Consider the following 19,928-nt stretch of genomic DNA (forward strand, 5'->3'; position numbering starts at 1 on the left):
CCTATTAGAGTAAAAAGAGATCCAAACAAAGCAAGAAGCAGATGAATATTACCCCTAAGTGACTGCAAATGGATGCTTTCACATTCTTTTAGCGACGATAAAAAATCAATTTTGTGTTTACTACTTGTTTCTCTCTCACCAAGGGTCCAAAAAACACCTGAAATAGCTTTTGGAAAAACCTGAAATAAAATCCTTTACGATGACCGCACACAGTGGCGTGTCCAGGGGCCACCCCAAAATCCTAAACTATGACTGGCTGTTAGCCTTGTCAGAGGTGGGGTTTCTGTTAAAATCTATAATTTGGGTCGAGTTAAAAGGCTGGCTGTAGGTTTCTTTATTAGTGCCCTCAAATGTGACTTTGAAAAAACATCTTTTGTAAATCCTTAAAGGATTAAGCTTAGAAGATTTATGCCACTTTTTTTTAAAGTTATATTTTCTGGCTTTTTGCCTTTATTCTATAGGACAGCTGAAGAGAGACAGGAAATGCGGGGAGAGAGCGGGGGAAAAAAATACAGAAAAACGTTGCGGCTGGGAATTGAACCGGCGACCCCTGCAACGACAATTGCAGCCTCCGTATGTGGGGGACCACTAGGCCACCAGCGCCCCGATTTATGCCACTTTGTCTTGTTTTTTTTTTTAAGTCAAAAGGAATATAACAACTGTTTAATACTTTAATGAAAGTAGGTTGTGAAGACAGAAAGGGTAAATGTTATTTATTTGTAAAGGCACTGGCCTATGTGAGAGCCTCAGTTGGGCCACCCCGGTCAAATAGTTCTGGACACGTCCCTGACCACACAGGAGTGCTAACAAAAGTGACCATAGTTAGAATTAATAAGTACAGAATATTAAATGCATCTGTGCACCAAATCTCAGTCTTTCTTGTCTGAGGTGTGCATAAACGACACATCTTAAAATGAAAAAAATTTATAGATATCAGCTAAAAAAATCTCCAAATCATGTATCCCAATATTTACAAGGGATGCACGTTTAGTTTACGTAAATATAGAACTTTTTCGCTAGTTGGCACCAGAATTACTAGTCAGTTAGACAAGTAATTAATAGTATTACTAATGTAGGCCTGAAATGTCAGTCATATGTTGTGTCTTTGCTGAAGCATGGCCACCCGCCACTAGCCAGCACTAGCTCTAGTCAATATCTACTTCCATAATGCTATAATGCTCTACAACCCAGATGTAAACAAGCACAGATGACAGATCGCATCCCTTTTGCAGTATTTTGGTGTAGTAATTGAAGCTAAAGTTGTACACAAGCTGTGTCTCATTAAACTAACTAAAACAATGCACCTCTGGCATGTGGATTTTGACCAGATGTGCAGCTCGCTCGGCTGGAAGTGAAGCGTCCACCAAAGCGTCTGCCCCCTGGTGTCTGGCTGCAGTATAGTTCAAAAACTCCATCTCCCCTATTTATGTGAATGGGGGTGCAGTCACACTTTAAAAAATAAATACACATTGTACGAATGTTTCTCACATCCGTATGCTGTGGTGATATGTAGTTATTATTTGACTGTTTTGTGTTCAAGGCCTCTTTTTTCTGAAAAGTTCCTTTTTCGTTAGTTATTAGAGATTAAAAAATGGGGTTTTACTTCTGGATTCACTTTGACTGACAGCTGCCGTAGAGGGAACTACGTGGCAACCACAGAAATTCTCTACTGCGCAGACTCTGGCTGCACAATGGCTGCGCATTTGAACAGGGTTTTTTGGCTTCAAAACCGTACAATGGGAAAAGGCGGAGCAACGCTGTCCATTTTATATACAGTCTATGATTTTGACCTGCAGGAGGACCAAAGGTTGGTGGTGCTAGCTCTACTAGTGTTAGCCACACTAAACCACTTGCACATTGTTTACATGCAGACTCTGTGATCACGTGTTAGCCGCATTAAATAAACTGTTCAATGAGACGTGTTTTTTGAGTGCTTTCTTACCATAAGACTTGTATGCTAGTCTGAACACCCCTAGTACTTACTCCATTTCACAAATAAACATTGTTTATGAATAACACCCAGTAAAACTATTTTTTACCTATTTTAAAACACTACAAATGCATGAGACAGAGGATAATTTGAGTCAGACTTTTATATACTTTCTGTCAGTTTTCTGATAGGGTTTGTATTTTGAAAGCTAGAAATGTAATTGGAAGTGATTGACTTTACACTGTGGTGGTGCAGTAGAAGAGACAAAAATAAGAAAACCCAGATGCCAAAATAAACCTTATATTTTCATGTGTTTGAGTTTGTAACTGGAGCACCTTGTTAGGATTTTTTGCATTCCATAAAGCCTTTAGACAGTGTAATCTTATGAGAAGCTCACAGCTCTAGGAGGAACTCTTCTCGCCTGCAGACACAAAGTTTCTGAGGATTGACTGCAGGATGTGGAGGCTCAGCAGATCAGCTGCTCTGTGTGCCAGATGTGTCAGGCAGCATTTGCTTGAAGAGGCAAAACAACTATTAACAGTTATTGTTGTTTCACTCCTGCTGTCATTATTCTATTTTATTATCCTAATGCTCGTCTGTCTTAATCTTTTTACAATAAAGTCTGAGAGTTAATCTATTTAAGCAAACATTTTTATAGGCAGCTGTGTGTGAGTGACAAGGAACAGATGTGAATAAAATGTTGATTATTATATGAAAATGTAAATGTTCATCATATTCAATAGGCTGTAATTTGACTCACAGTAATATAAGCTCAACAGTCACAGCACTTGATTTCAGTGTCAATAAGAGACACAGTGGTGCATAAAGAGTTTGGCTGTGATTATGTGTGATTCGCCCAGAGCTAAGCGATGAGGAGCAGACAGACAGATGTGTTTAAAGGCAGAGGAATAACACAATAACACAGCCCTGTGGACGGGGCAGGGTACTGAGAGCTGGTGCTGCTGGATATGGCTGAGGGAAGGTGTGGATGGATGTGTGGTGAGTGTGAGACATCTAGTGGATGTAAGTGGAAATACTCTGCTGTAGCAAGATTGTAGGTGGATGAGTTTTTAACCTTTATTAAAATAGGTTGTGTTTTTCTGAAGGTTAGAACCGATCCGAAACATGATCTTTATCCTTATATTTATATTTACATTCATAGAACTGAGCTTAAAAGACAAAAAATACACTTTTGTAAGCATTTAATCTGAAAACTATGTTGACTTTCATTAACAGGAATTCTGCATAGCATGACTTGTGTTACAAACACTGTTGTAGTGTGCGAAAGGGTCCAACTTAAGAGGTGGTTTGATGAAAACAAGTTATCCATGAACTGGAATAAAACTAAGTTTATGATTTTTGGTAATAAAAAAAAGGATGATCTAATAAGTTTGGTTATAAATGATTTTAACATTGAAAGAGTGTCAGAAGCTACATTTCTGGGAGTGATAATAGATGATAAAATTACTTGGAAACCACACAGATTATATAAAGAGGTAAGTGTGTAAATGTGTTAGTGCTTTAGGCAGGGCCAAGGACAGTTTGGATTCTGCTTTTATTTGTATTTTGTACTGTTCACTTGTTCTACCATATTTTAGTTATTGCTCGGAGGTATGGGGCAACACTTATACCTTTGTATGTGTTACAGAAAAGAGCAATCAGGTTTATAAATAAGGTGAATGTTAGAGAACATACTAACAGTTTGTTTATTAGCTCATATTTGTTGAAATGTAAAGATCTGGAAGCATCCTTAAACAATCTTAAAACCTTATTATTTATGTTTAAAACAGATTATTACCTGAAAACTTACAGAAGTTGTTTGTGTTTACATCTCATGAGGAGGCTCATAGACGGAAATGTCATTTCAAAAGTCCATACGTGCACACTGCATTAAAGCAAATTTGTGTTTTAGTTTGTGGAGTTAAACTTTGGAATTCTCTGGATGATGATATAAAATGCTGCTCTAATATTTTACAGTTTAAAAGAATGCTAAATGGTAAAGTAATGGGGAACTACAAACTTATCCAGTAAATCTGTATTTGATTGTTTCAGTGTTTATTGTTACATTTGATGTTTGGTGAAAAGAGAAGGTGATTACTAACGGGTTAGACGTCTGGTTTAGTGATAGATTATGTTGTGATTAAGAGTAGGGGCAGGTACTATAAGTTTTTCTTCTTCCTGCTCCTGTTTGTTCATGGACAGTGTATACTCTATTTTGTGAAGATGTGTCTCGAAAATGTTGTGTTGTCAAACACTGAAGTGAGCAAATACAATTCTTATGAATGAATGAATATTTTACATGTATTCCATATATTTTTTTATACATACATATATATTTCTACATTTTGAGAAACAAAAAAATAATCATTGATTCGTAGACCACAATTGTTGCTAAGCATTCACTGTGTGAAACTTTCCCTGCAGAGTGTCATCTGTTACGCCTCTTTCAGTAATATGAGCGCAGTGTCGATGAAGTGGGTAATAATGAAGAAGTAACACTCAGTGTGGATCAAATGAGAACAATAAGAGAGGTGAGGATATAAACGGATATAAAATAGCTATATTGAAAGAATGAATCTTCTTGATGAGGAACTTTTGCAGTTTATATAAGGGCATTAGTATTAATTTAAGTCTGTTTCATTACTGGCTAAAATCTCATACAGGAGCTTTAACTCGATTTATATGAAGAGCATAGTTAATACTTGTCAATATAGACAAATGAAAACAACCCACAAGAATGTTGTCAGATTAAAAAATCTGAATTCATGTTAATGTGGGGGAAGAAGCACTCTTATGCATCAACTTTGCCACTACCAAGAGGTTCAGAAATTCTGGATTAATTTTTGAGTGGTAAAATTCCAGATATAAATCAAATATGTGGCAACAGGTAGTGGCCACGGAGTTTCTATAAATAAAAGGCATTGATGGTAAATATAGGTGTGTGCCAGCCTGAACAGTATTTTGTTTACATAGGCTTCTTTAAATCTCATCATTTTGAACCCAATCACTGACTGTATATAATACAGATGCTTGGGTATTCGTAATATGGTGGAGTTCTTTCTGTTTTTAGCAAATGTGTTGAGGAGTTTGACATTGTCACATCTTAATGCTACATTTTTAACAGTACAGCTCATTGATTCTGATTTGCACAGGTCAACTCATACATGTTGATTTGAGTAGTTTGGTTCCTCTTGGAGTGTCCTTCAGGCTCTCCCTCTAGCAGGAAAAATATGATTCAGTGACCTGTGGGTGACCTTTGAGTGGTGAAAACTTGGTGCCGTTCTCCTTAAGCTCCTGCCAGCCAGGAAATGTGATGTCTGCCCTTTAGGCTGGCTTACACTAGAAAATTGGCCTCTAAATGGTCTAACATTTAAAATAGATTTTAGTAAGGTTTGGAACTTTTTTCATCATAAAAAGTATCAAAACTTTCTGTTGTATCACAAAGTTGTATTACAACTATATATTATTGACTTAGAAATTATATTATTATTAGGGCCTAAGCACTGAAACGCAGTGGCGGCGAGGCCTTATTGTATCCCTAAGGATCGCTATTATTTTTCTGCCACTTAAAAGCCAAATTTGAATGCCTCAGCGTGGCCCAAAACTCACCAAACTTTGTCCACAATTCAGTCATGGCGTAAAATTTCTGACTTCATTGCTTTCGTATGAGTATCTACTCCACAGCGCCCCCTAATGACTTAAAAGGCCATCCCGTCAAAGCTACTTTCAGCTACATGCATGACATTTTTTTTTGCATACCTACCATTCCAAGACCTACAAAAAAGTCCACGCGCGTCATTGTGAAATCCCAACAGGAAGCTCAGAAATTTGAGTTAAATGTCTGATTTTGGCGATTAGCAGGGTACATATTTAAGAGATCTTGCCGTAGGCATTTTCTCCGATCAAGTCCAAACCACACACATTTTGTAGTAAACACGTTGATGATTCAAAGTTATAGAAAAATGACTTTGGGCGATGTATCAAACGCACATGTCTCGCCGTAAAAAGGAAATGGATTTTTGGGGGGTTGAAATGCACAAAATTTCACCAAATCGGCCACGCATCCCATTTGCATATTTTGGGGGTCTCGTCCAAAATAATAAAAAAATCTGTTCCATAGCGCCCCCTAAATAGTTTTAAAAAAGGGTAAAATAAACCTCCTTATAGAGGTTTTTCGAGCTACATGCACGATGTCAGACATGCTCATTCAGGGCATCGGGACCAAGCAGCAACCTCCAGTTTAAAAATTAGTCAATGCGGAAGTGTTAACAGCTGCAGTTCATCGAGGAGCCGCTTGAGGCTGGCTCTGGAAGTACTGGAAGTCACTTACACATGAATGGGAAAAAGACGATCTTTACAGCCGAAATAAACATGTTTACAGCCTGGTACAAAAGACGAGTGTAGTCTGAATAGCTCATTTCTCGATGTCCTCTCACTGTGAGGGGGGTGAATTTTTTTCTAACGCGGCAATTCCGAAGATATTAATAGTCTTCCAATGAGAGGCACAGCTGCCTGTGGGAACACTGCAGCTGTTGGCTAGGAGGCTCAAAGCCCGCCTCTATACGTCACACTGGCTCGACAGAAGCGATATGGCTGCCGCTGCCAATTGGCTTCAAAACAGCGTTCAGAAACAGATGGGTGACGTCACGGATACTACGTCCATACTTTATACAGTCTATTATCGGGACACACAAAAAAGCCTCTTGCACCCATAGCCTAAAACCAACAGGGAGCCTTATAAGGGCCAAAGCACTGACACGCAGTGGTGCTGAGGCCCTATTGTATCCCTAAGGATCGCTAGGATTCTTCCGCTTCTTCAAAGCCAAATTTGCACATCAGGTGGTGCTTGTGTGAGGGCCCACTCACATCCGCATGCGGTTTTAATTTTATTAATTTTGCTTAAGCACTGATCTTCTCACGATATAGACAGCAAACCTAGTTATCCTCTCCCAGTGATAAAAGTTGTGAAAAATGTTCCATAAATGATCTTGTGATGTTCTAACAGTGTAGTGGGAGTGAGGATATGCAATCTTAAAATAGTGTCACATCTTAAATTGGTGGTTCATCAGCTGTTAATGAAGAAGGGACAGTTTAGGTGCATTTAAAAAAAATAAAAGCACTCAAAAGAAAAATCCTGGGCACTGAAAAACAATATAGAGGGGCATCTGGAGCAAGATTTAAAGCTCCTATGAGGAGGTTTATGAGCGGTAATGAGAAAGACTAATATTGATAGGAATAATGCATTATGAATCAAAGCAAAATCAAAAGCAAAGACACCATCTGTGATAAGATGATAATGATAATGTAGTTCACTGAATTGTCTGAAACTAAGGGGGGAAGAGTCAGATATGAAGACTTACAGCACCCTAAAGATGCAGCCTCCACAGCAAAGAACCACAAAAGTGGGACGTTCAATGTCAAACGAAGCAGGATGAGGTTTCAAAAACAAACAAAGAAAACATGGCTTTTGTATGTACAGAACAAAATCAGCAAAGTGATAAGACATACTGCTTTTTTCATGGGGGACTTCAAAACTGACACAAACTAAAAGCCCCCCATAGGAGCTTTAATATAGAGTGTGAAAACCGTAAGAAAATGTTAAACAAGTATATAATTTAATATATGAATATTGGATGCAGGCTCTTTCCCAGAATGTATGTGTATTTTTAGCTTTGCAAAGAGACACCTCTGGGACTGATCTCAGATGTGACGCTGTGCACTGTCAAAATGGAATCTATAGGCTTACAAGTTAGACACGCCCCTAATTATGCAAATATATGCTCCGCTATTCTTCTTAATATCTTCAAAATCAATAATGAAATTCAAATTGTGTAAATATGTACACTTGAGTTATTCAAAGTGAAACTGCTTTTTGAACTAGGCTGTAAACATGTTCAATTTGACTTTAAAAAACGTCATTTTAACATGGGTGTTAGTGAGGTTTCTGTGGCTTTTGGATACAGCCTCAATTGGAACTGCAGTTATTGGACTCCTGCCGTGGCTGCATTTTTTTCAAAGACGGAGGTTGTAGCTTTGTCAAAAGTGACATGTTAACCAACTGCAATGTGAAAAACTGCGAGCATAATGCGATGCATGAAAGCTGTTATTAAAAATCTGATTATTACCCCAGTGAAGTCACCCTTGGTAAAAACATTGTTAATCTATTTTTTAAAATGAATATTAATGTTTTCTTCTTCGTTTTTTCCCTGCTTTTTAAAAAAATATATTATTTACTGTTGAAAACTAGTGCATATTTTGTGAATTTTACCAGCTGATATTTTCTGCAAATAAAAAATATAAACATGTTTTTTGTTTGGTTTGCTGTTTTCTTTTTTGTTTTCTTTTGGAAATTTGGACATGTGTATGTTTGTATGTCTATATATTGTTGTATATATATTTCTGTATGTATATGTGTATATATTTTTTAATATTATACATTTTTATCACATTTTTATCATTATCATCATTATTTTTATTTTTACCTTTATTTTTTATTTCTTTCCTTATGTTTTATGTTAAAGCTGGAGTCACAAGTGTGGTCATTGTTATTTGGAATGTTGTCTGTTCGACATCAACAAATACGTTAATGCAGCTATTATTTTCTCTAATATCTCTACTTGTATTTGTTTAAGGTTGTCTTAGGTTAACAGGATTTTTGTACTTTTTAAAAAAATCTAATCATATGTGCATTGTTGATGCCACTATACAAAAGGCGCTCATATATGTATCTGTTACCATTATTGTATAATCCTGGGAATGCTCATAAAAAAAACTATAATGATAATAATAATAATAAATTAATAAAACATATAAACCAGAATATTTAATTGGGGAGTCAGGAGGTTGAAAAAAATATTGTGTGCAATAAAAAATGTCCATACTCATTAACTCATAACACAAACCTATGAATAATATGATTTTTGAAACAATGATCTCTTAGATTTACCGGGTAAAAGTCCCCATGTACTGACCCGTCCTTACCACAAGAGGTCCTCGTGGTGACAGGAAAGAAAGGGATCTTCAGGTTCCAGCAGCTGATATACAACTCACAGAGATGGTGAACATATCTCTGTGCATGTTGATTTATTGGTTGAACTGTCAGTGATTGGGCTACCTGCAGATATGTTTCAAAGAGAATGATAGAGCCAGCGTGTTCAGACTAGAAGCTGAATTGCCCTTGCAGGCTGGACTGCAGCCAAAATCATTGCCAACAACTTTACTCACAAATTAATTATTCACACTCCGTAAAATGACTTTAATTACTTTCGATCACAGAAGATTAATGTTCGAAATGATGAAATACCCCGCAACTTTATGACTTATTATCAGAGCAATGATTCCCTCTTTCATATGAGGCCAACAAGAGCTAATAAAAAGCTGATTTCTTTGTGTTTGAACATTTTATAATTTGATCTATGTTGTGACTTTGAAAGGAGTATTGCTGAGTGTGTTGTTTTGGGTAGTGTTTTGGGTGAACTCTTCCTTTCTTGGAGTCTACACAGCTTCACATATGGTCTTGAAGTCTCCGCCCAGCAAACAGGAGGCTCGCGCTGTGAGTGTGTGTGAGTGTGGACGCGCGAGATAACAGTGGAAACAGGGCAGGGTCTGTTTTCACATGAAAGCAGCCTGGATGCGTGCGCAGTCAGCCTTCTGTTTCGGTAGATGACAAGCAGTCGTTGCACCGATACGAGGCTCAAACAGCGCTGTAACTTGGACGTGCTGCTACCGCGTTGTTCGTGTTTCCTGTGGGCGTTGCTGCGCTGCCACCGGCGGCGTTGCTCAACTTCTGAAAGTATGTGGATTTGTTGTGAGAGCTGAGGAGGAATGCGTGCATTTTGGTGGATTTTCTTCTTTTGTTTTTCCTCTTTGGATCAGTGTCGTGACTTCGGCCAACTTCGGCGTTACCTGGGTGTTCTTTAAGCGTGCATTCGACAGCAAACATGCAGCATGATGTGTAGTCTCTCCCAGCCTCTAACAGACTGCTTACCTGCGTTGAATCGGAGCGAGGTTGCACGTCGTGCCTGTGCAGAGGCTCCATGAGTGACCGCCGTGCGTAACGCTGGCTCTCCATGGACTACTGCTGGAGTAGCCGCTCATTAAAACCTACACTTTAAGACACTGAGAGACACTCAAAACAAGATGAGTCAAGACCAGGACGGGATATCCTTACCGGTGCCTTGCTTTGGAGCTTGCCCCGGCAGAGACAGCCTCGGTATTGACAGCTCCAGTGGAGGTGGAGGTGGCACTCTTGGTATCCCTGCAGCTGGGACTTTCTGGCAGGACTCGGTGGTCCCTGGAGGAGGTGGGGGGCTGATTCCAACACCCGTGGCATGTCCGATGGACGGTGGAGGGTTGCTCTCCACCGGGAAGTCGGGCAAGAACAGGCCAGTGACGGTGGCCTATGTGGTGAACGGAGAGGCGAGCCAGCAGAGTAACGCGGAGAGCATGGCGCTGCAGTGTTTGAAGGACGCATGTGAAACGGTGGGGAGCAAGCTGGAGACGGTGAACTTTGGGAAGCTGGATTTTGGGGAGACTGCAGTGCTGGACCACTTCTACAATGCAGGTGAGAAAGGTGTCTGAGTGCATCCAAAACACGTCCACACTGTCTCCATGTGGCAGGGGAGTCCTATGGGGGAGAAGAGTTAGGAACATTTTTAGGGTCCATGACTAAAAGTGGCCCTAAAATATGACAACATTTACGGTTCTGAAGTGGAGGAGCCTGATGTGATACTTTTACATGGGGCCAAAATCCCTGGTAGCGCCTCAGCCATTCATTAAAACCTGGACTAACTGGATGCAATTGTTGTGATCCTGAATGCTGCCTGTTAGCATCTTTAAACCAATTATGTAAATGCACTTAACTCTACTTGTTTTGCATTGCAGTGGTTAATCTATGAGATAAATAGTCTTCAATAGGAGTCAGTCACACATTCTTGCTGTATGATGGTATTTCACAGATTCCTTGCCTCACTTCCAAACATACACCAGGGGTCAAAGGTCATGTCTTGCTGATTCACCTCTCTCTTTGAAACTGTTTGCCTGATCACATTCTTGTTAGTCACATTGATCAGGTGTAGTTTGGAATGGTTGATGAAGTGTCTCAGTCTCACAGTGTGATTGCATGTTATTGATTAAGGCTCGCTGACAGTGATGGTGTGCAAAGAGAAAGCAGATAAACTTATGGCTGCGTCTGAAGTGAGGTCGACAATTGGAATCAAAAGTTGAGAGCTGACTCATATGTCAAGTTTATTTAACTTTTGGGGTTTTGCTGAGTCATCTTACACACAGAAAGGCAGGTGTAACGGCACCTGACTCTGTAAACTTTGCAAATTGAGTCTTGAAATAGCACCACAGTGTTTATCATTTTTACCAATCTTTGTAGAAACTTCACCCTTTACTAAACAATGACTGAGTAATCAAAACTAGTAACAGCCAGTTTCTCTGATCCTCCCTTGAGGCCGAATTGAGAAACCAAAGAAACCTTATTACACTCCATATTAAACAGCAAAGTAAAACATGTTACAGACTGGTGCTATTATCAGTTTTGGTTTCAATACCTCATTTCTTCATTTGTGACAACTCTACAGAGGGTGAATATTTTTTTAATTCATCCATTGCATAAAATATGGACGTAGTATCCGTGACGTCACCCATCTGTTCCTGAGCACTGTTTTGAAGCAAATCGAAGTCGGCAGCCATATTGGAAATGCGGAACTCAACCAGGCATAGTTTGACGTAAGTACAGTGTGATCCAATAGAGAGATAAGCTACGTAGAGCCAAGACGTTTTTTGAACCAGGCTGTAAACATGTTTATTAATGCTGCAAAGATCGTCTTTTTTGAATTGGTGTCTATGTGGTTTCCTGTGTTTCTGCAGGCAGCCTCAAGCGGATTCTCAATGAATTGCAGTTTATAACACTTCCGCATGGGCTTCATAGTTTGAGACCGGAGGTTGCTGCTTGGGCCTACCTAAAAAATTGCAAGGAGACTCCTGCACCCCGTCAGTCGACCTGTGCTTCAAAATGCATAGTAAGCGACTTACAGCTAGTTGCAACACAGTCTAAGTAGTTGATTTAAACATGCAGTAAATCCTGCCTTGAAAAGGACAACAGTCAGTCAGGTTTCTTTGGGGCAGTGCCGACCCTGCACTTCAGAGACCAGTGGGTTATCTCCGGTAGACTACTTCCATGTTTTATGCAATCTATGGTAAAATCGTGGATAGAAAAAGCAGTATTGCTCTACTACATCCTGGCATTGCACAGGAATGCTTCCCTCACAGCCAACAAGTGTCAGAGGTCAAAGGTCAGGCCCTGCTGCAACACCTCTTTTTTGGTAACTGCCTGCAGGACAGGTTGCTCCCTTTCCCTGAACACAACACCCAGCTTTGCATGTCAGGGCTTGAGGCTGCTGCGTTCATGTCCCACTCATTTCCACACCATGCAGAGTGATAAAGAGCATCACTACACATGTTTGATTTTGCTCCACAAATATGTGAGAGATTGCTTTATTCCCCCCCCCACACACACACACGCACACACATAGTTTCCCCCTTCCATTGTGTGGCTCCTTTATTGTGCCGGAGTGTCATCATGAGTGGAGCCATGAGGCTGGACTTTCCACTGGAATCTACAAACCTACTTTCCTCTCTGTTATTCAGACTGTATGTGTAGCAGTTGGCTCCTAATCCTGCTGGAAATGTGCAGCTGTATAGTAAACAGTGAAAAAAGCTCAATGGAAAGCAGACGCTTTAGAGGGTGGTGGTCAAATAAGAAGCAGCTATAATGTACAGGGCTGGTCTGTCAGTCTGTGAAGGAGCCAGGAGCTGCAGCCAGTGTTAGCCCTTCACTCAGATATTTGGTAGCAGGGTTTGTTCAGTTCATACTGCAGGAACTACACAACCCCACTATCTATGGCTACTACTGTGAAGCCCGTAATCTTTAACTGTACAAGCCATGAAAACCACAATTTAAGATATAATGAGGTTGTGTCGTAACTGATCGAGTCACTGTTTTCTCTTCTGATCTGTTTCCCAATTAATGCAAATAGATTATCAGCAAACCTTTAAGCAGTTCAGTCTTTTTTGAAGTCATTTATAAGAAGTGTAGTAGAGCTGTAGTCGGGCCTTAAAAGTTAGACCCGACCCGAGTCCGACAGAATTTGGCCCGAACCCGAATGACCTAGATTTTTTTAAAGCCTGAACCCGATTACAGCCCGACTGCCCCGACATTATTCATTACTGGTCTGGCTAATTTTGCGGGTTTTGTGTAGGATGGTCTGTTGATCTTCCACCAGCCAAGAACATTGGTTTCATCTTCCATGACAGTTGTTTTAATATAGTGAGGTACCTCGTTGTCTTCCCAGTCAGCTCGTTGTACATTTTCCCAATCCACAAATTTGCTCTTTTTTTTTTGCCGGAGGATGAGTGTGCTCGTCTCTGAAGAGCTCTAGGTCTCGAGTCTCCACATCTCGTCCTGCACCTGCAGGACCATGCATAGCTTGCAGAAGAGTGCGGGCATGAGCATGTACGGCCTTCAGAGCTGAAGATATTTGTCCAAACCCAACGGTCGGCTCGGGTTGGGTTCGGGTTCGGACAAATATCTTCAGCTCTGAAGTGTAGTGTTTCTTACTCTATGATAAACCATGAAGTGTGCAGTAGTTCATGTGAATAACCAATACTGGATGGCTTCAGAATCGAGACAGCAGACAGATCTAAATGAAACTGAAACCTCTGATACACACTCATTATTTGAACCAGATTGGATCAGTGGCTCATTGGTAGAGTCAATTCTCTCTCAATTGGAAAGAGATCCCAGGTCCCTCTGCTACATGCCAAAGTGTCCTTGAGCGAGATGCCTCACACCTGATGACTGCTATCGGTGTGTGAATAGGATTAGTTAATACTGATGGGGTGCATTATATAGAAGCCTCTGCCATCAGTGTGAATGTGGTGTAAGTGGGTGAATGTGACATGCGACTAAGCCCTTTAAGTGGTCAGAAGACTATCTAGACACAGTCCATTTGACCATTTATTTAATCTCTCACAGAAGGACATGCTGTAATGCGATTTCTTCTTGTGTTAGAGTTTGATTGAAGTGCAGTCTCTGTGTTGTTGTTGAAGAACGAGCACTCTGAGATCTGACATTTGAAGCTTCAATCAAACTTTCTTCAGTTCAGAACAAATGTTATCTCAAGACACTTTACAGAGAGCAGGCCTAGACCGTACTCTTAGTTGTATTATTTACAGAGACCCAACATTAAACCTACACGAGCAATACTTTGTAAAGAAGTAGACTAAAGAAGTAACAGCGGCACGGAAAAATGTGATAGAAATGATAAGTGGAAACGTGCTTGTGTTTGATTGTGTCATTATCTGGAGACATTATTATGGTCATTATTTCAAGAAAGGGGCATTGAATATTTTTTTAAAGTTTTCAAAGCCTCTATAAATCAAGTTTTACACATTGTCCACCGACAATTCAGGAAGGAAAGCTTGCTCAGGTTTGTTTTTATAACATTTTAAATGAAACATAATAAAGAAAAAAATCATTAAAAAACTAAATGAGAAATAGAACAATGCAGGATCTGAAATTATCAACCGCCAAGCATCAAATGTGGAAAGTTTTCCATTTGGTGTATACATTTCAGAGGTTTGCCACACAAATGGTAAATAAGTTTACCAATATATTCAAGTAATTAAAAATATCTACAGTATGTTGTTTTTTACTGCGTTCAGCTGCAGCTTCTCTCTGTCCTGCTCTTCTGCGGTCTGCATGTCGGAGCTTCACAGAGTGAGGCCGACACGGACACAAACATATGCACACGGACACAAACATATGCACACAAACGCACAGGAACTCCATCCACAATGTACCACTGTTTACTACACTGGACGTCAGCCACCCCGCTGAAACCAGGATTTCAGGATTAAAACTTTATGACAAGGCTACTAACAAAAGTCCCATTTTTGTTTGTTTTCTATGGTCCTGCTAGAAGCTTGATATGTATTTTTTCCTGAGAGATGGCAAGGTCTATGCTCATTTAATTAGAGCACTCTTCACTCTTTCTGCACCCCTGTTCCTCACTGTAACAGACACCCACACGGATGATCACAGGTAACCTGTTTGAGTTCACAGCACAAATCTGACCAGAGTTAAGAAAAGACATAAAACTAGTATGGTTGGGGTGGAAACCAATATTTCAGGAGTAGACAAGACGGGCTACGCATGCTGTGTGTGTTGCACTCCTGTTTTCTGACAGTGGGGACCTTGGATTTGGATTACCTTTAGTATTGCATGTATTTGGATGTTGATGCATCTGCACCAACCCTGAAGTGCCATACAGGTTCGATACACAATATATGTACCTTTCCAACCTTATGTAAGAGAATACAAAAGGTTTCATTTTAAGACTGTACTTAACACAAAAATGCTTTATGATGATGTCATGTTGGATTTTAGGAACTTTAATACATCATAATTTCTGTTGGACATTTGTTGAACTGATTGATAAAGAAAATAAATGGCAGACGTATTGGTAAAGAGTCTCCAGTCTAAGTCCACAGTGTAGATGTTTTCTAAATCACCCATGAGTGTTGACTGGACTGTAACGCCAATGTTTTTTTAGCTTTTATTTTCTTATGAAGACACAAGCAGCAAAGCAGACACTGACTCAGTAGGTAGAAAATACCTTCATTAATCAGAAAACACAAATAAAAAAAAAATAGTAATGTAGATCATATTAAACTAAGAAGTGTTAACTTAACACCCTTTATTGTTCGACAATTTAAAAAACACTTTATGCGTACCCACATCAGACCTTCACAATAAGAGCATACCAGTGAAACCAGACAGTTGTTCAATTCCTGTTCAGCATAAGGCAGGATTGTTGCTTGTCATAACATCACGTTATTGGTTGTACAATCACATTGACTTCTCTTTTTTTTCCTTTTTTGTCTTCCTCTTCACTACTCTGGAATTTTCTCATAATTCACATGGGAGGGTCGAGGTATTTTCCCAGAAACTCACGGCTGTATCTGTGCAAACACACACTGCTTCATCCTCTTCCTGCACTAGTGTGTACCAGAGATGAAGGCCAGACAACAAAAACCTTCAAACAATGAGCTCAGAGAGCCAGACGGAAAGTTTGTGGGTCCCTGTTAAATTTGGAGAGATGATTTTGCCAGATTGAAGTACATCGTGTTCCTAAGTGTCCTTAAAAGGAGGATTGGCAGAGAGATGACAGAGGCCGATTGGAGAGCCTCCAGTCATGAGAGGTTTTAGGAAAATTTGTAGATGCAAAAATTTGCCAACAGTGATGACTAACCATAATCAATCAGTTTGGGTTTTGTCTCCTGTAGTTCAGGTATTGATCACAGATTCTGCTGCAGTACTTAAACCTGAAGTCATAGTTAAAAGCATGTAAAGTGCTGTCTTCCTAAGAGTTGTGAGCCAGACGTTCATACTTAGTCATACACATTCCTTGGGGGCAATTTGAGGATAAGTGTCTCGTGCAAGGACACTTCTGGCTGCAGGAGCCGGGGATCAAACAGCCAATCTTCTAACTGAGACATAACCTGCTTTTCTACTGAGCTCCAGTCAATTATGTTACTGATCGAGGTCAGTCAACGGTGATGCTATGTGGAAAAAGCGGATGCTCTGAAAGAAAGAGAAATTAATCATCAGCATACAAAGACATGCTAACTGCTATCAACAATTTGTATTATCAAAGTAAATTAAGTCCTTTGTTGTCCAAAACACCATTCAATGCACATAAGGTGCATTTCGACCAAGAGTTCCGGGGTCTTTTAGCCCCGAGAACTACTTTCCCTGGAACTAAAAGGTTCCTGTGCCCCCATTGTTGTCTGCGTTTCGACCCAAGCTGAAGTCCTTAGTAGATGATGTGCAAATCAGGCCAGTGACGTATGGAGAAAAAAAAAAAATATCAAATAATATTTTGAAATCTTAATACAAAACTAAACTATTATGCATTCCCAGGAACTCCCTCTATGTTTCAACAACTGTTAACTCCAAAAAACACCGTTACATTCAACCGAAAGTCCCAGAACGTTTGAAAAGTACTGCCCCCAAGCAGGGGCTTTTCAGGGGGGAGATTATCTACCCCTGAACTAAATTTAGACCCTGATTACTCTGGTCGAAACGCATGTAGTTTAGGCGTAAAGTCCCTAGTTCCGGGGCTAAGTGCCTGCGGTGGAAAAACGCCTATAGTTGCTCTATTAGAATTGTATATCTGTGTATCTTTTGCTGTAACCAGTATTGATGCGACCAAGGTCCAGAACTCGGAAGCCTTATTTGCACAAAAGAAGTGGCGCTACTGAACTGTGTCATCAGGAAGTGGTCCCTATTTTCTTTGCATGCTCGCATTCTTGTAACTGAATAATAATAATCGGGGTTTTTCAACGTTTCTCTCTTTCTCTCTCACATGCAGGTGCAACAGTGAGAGTTGCCATGGTAATGGGCACAGTCTATGTATGTCATTGAAACCTTCTTATGACCCCCCCACCCGCCCAGTTTATTGAAATCAAGCTTCTGTCCAAAAAGAAAAAACAGATCTCTCCTCATTGCACTGAGCTCTCAGCGTGTCACAGAAATTAATCACAGTCTGAATTATGATGAAGTTTAAAATATATAATTTTTCATAAGCACACAAATGAAACTACTAATTCCAGTTATACTAAACAAAACATGTTGACCTTAGCCTGCTGTACATAACCTACATCTGTGCTGCTAGAGCTATAGAAATTCTGAAAACCTGAAGTATTGATGAAACAGACGTGTGTACGTGTATCAAAGGTAGTGCTGGGCGATATGGCCTAGGAATAAAATCCCTGATATTTTTACAAAAAACTCAACCAGAACTATGGTAGCCCGGGGAGGGAGTAGCGGAGGAGGTTACGGAGAAAATCTAGATTTTCTTTTTTTTTAATTGCCTGAAATCTAAAATGCAAATTGAACGTTTAAATTGATTCATTGTACAGCCCTAATTAAAGGTATTGTGTGTACATTTAAATCAGTTTAAAGAAGAGTTCATCATGTTACATTACCTTGAAATGTGCGCTAACCATGCAAGAATGATGACCACACATCACTGAGTTTCTCAGACCACTGTCGTCTTTTGTTTGCACCAGATCACAGTGTGAAGGAACAGTTTTATTTCTATCATATTAACACCTAATGTCTTTATAATGTGTAAAATTAGAGGTTTCAAAATGAGTGTTTGCTGCTTAGGACTTATGATCATACCGTATTTGAAGCACCTGTTGCAGCAGTCTAGTGGGGATTATTGGTGGAGTACATACTCACTCATAACTCCCTACTGTTGGTTCGCTTTTCCTGCAGTGAGTGGTAAGTTTCAGCACACTGAAAGAGAAGTTTTCATTCTAGGTCAAAAAAAAAAAAGTAGATAAAATCAATACTCTTGCAAGCGTCTGTCAGCTGCTGATTCACTCCTCCATCTCTCCTGACTCATCGTAAGTCGTGGTTCGAGTTTATCTTGGCCTGACTGTGGAGCCTAAAACTCATCTGATCTGACTGTTCACATTTACAGACTTAGGAAAGAGCAGGATGGTTGATTGTCATTTTTTTAAGTGACCTGACAGATTCTGTTGGACAGGCCGTGCATTACTGTGAAAAACAGAAAGGGAACAAACTCTGCTGTCAGTTCAGTCTCAACTTTGGGCAGAACACATAATACCACAGATTCAACACCAACCCTTTGCCTTTTTCTGCATGTCATTCTCCATTCTCTCTCTTTTCTGTTTCATACTGTCCTGTCATCAGAATAAAAAGCCCAACAAAAAGCTCCCAAAATAATCTACAGATCTATCGCTGCCATTTTCAGTGTGTAGGCTGCTAGCTTTGTAGTAGTTGTAACTTCACGTAGTGGTGGGAATCTTAAAAACCATGCAGAGAGCAGAAGGGCAGGAGAACTACATCAGAATTAGATGGTCGATGACTGTGAGTCAGACCACTGTCATCAGACCATCATCTGTTTTAGCTGGTTTCAAGATTTCCCAACTCTTTGTCCAGCTATTTAAACGTTTTGTACAAGACTGTTATCCTGATTGGGGATACAGACAAATGAGCAGCATGTATAGGCTGAATAAATGATGTTGATATGATTTAAGTGATGGATGTGATAGCCAGCTTGACTTATTGTAAATGGTATTAGTCTGGGCATACACTGTGCCAACTGAAGCCAGTTCTGACCCAATTTTTGAGTCTCATAACTGACTCTGAAGTGGAGTCAAATTTCCACTCTATTCACCCTGCAGTGTACAAAAGGGCACGAGGGCTGATCACAGCTTGATCAGCTGCTTCGGACCGGTCAGATGGATTTTTCTCGCTTGTTATAAAATTTGGTCAGCCAGCAGCATACTCTCACACAGTTAAAGCAGAGCCATGAGCAGATTAGTCAACTTCAGGGCTTTTTTCCTTGTTGCACCTGCCCAAAATGGGGACATGTAAAGCAACATGCCAATGATGGTGATGTGAGCAACTGAAACACACACAGATAAAAGTCTACACAGATCAGCCTTAACATTATGACCACCTGTGCAATAAGATAAGATAAGATATTCCTTTATTCGTCCCACAACGGGGAAATTCATGGAGTTACAGCAGGTCAAGAAGGTGTACAGTACAATAATTCCAACAAGACTATATATAGGAAAGAAATGTCCATCAGAGACGACAGCTTGGCCATAATTCTCCTGTCAGCCATCACCTCCACAGGGTCCAGGACTGAGCTGGCCTTCTTCACCAGTTACTTCAGTTTTGCTCTCCTGTATCTTGTCCGCCCACAGCAGGTGAAATCCTTCCAATGTGGCGTTCGTGTCCGGTGTTAGCTCTGTTAGCATGATGCTACTCTGGTGCTGGGTTAGCTTGTCCACCTTGTCGTAGATAAATCTTACATTCCACATAACGGTGGGTGGAAGGACAGGTCGATGTCGTCTTTTCTTAGCTTGAACCTCAGTACCAGCA

The 19,928-nt window shown here is 40.1% G+C and overlaps 1 protein-coding gene across 2 annotated transcripts in view; it reads left to right on the plus strand.

Annotated features, from left to right (window-relative positions):
* Positions 1 to 9,484: 9,484 nt before the first annotated feature.
* Positions 9,485 to 19,928, plus strand: part of map3k5 (mitogen-activated protein kinase kinase kinase 5) — a 107,551-nt gene continuing 97,107 nt past the window's right edge. Inside the window, exon 1 of one of the 2 annotated variants that reach the window (XM_034699804.1) lies at positions 9,485 to 10,493. In XM_034699804.1, coding sequence (XP_034555695.1) covers positions 10,070 to 10,493 — 424 coding nt within the window. In that variant the 5' untranslated portion in view covers positions 9,485 to 10,069. The remainder of the gene's footprint in view (positions 10,494 to 19,928) is intronic. The other variant, XM_034699806.1, reaches the window with a different exon arrangement.

This window comes from Notolabrus celidotus, chromosome 13 (assembly GCF_009762535.1).
Source record: "Notolabrus celidotus isolate fNotCel1 chromosome 13, fNotCel1.pri, whole genome shotgun sequence".
In the NCBI taxonomy this organism is placed as follows: Eukaryota; Metazoa; Chordata; class Actinopteri; order Labriformes; family Labridae; genus Notolabrus; species Notolabrus celidotus.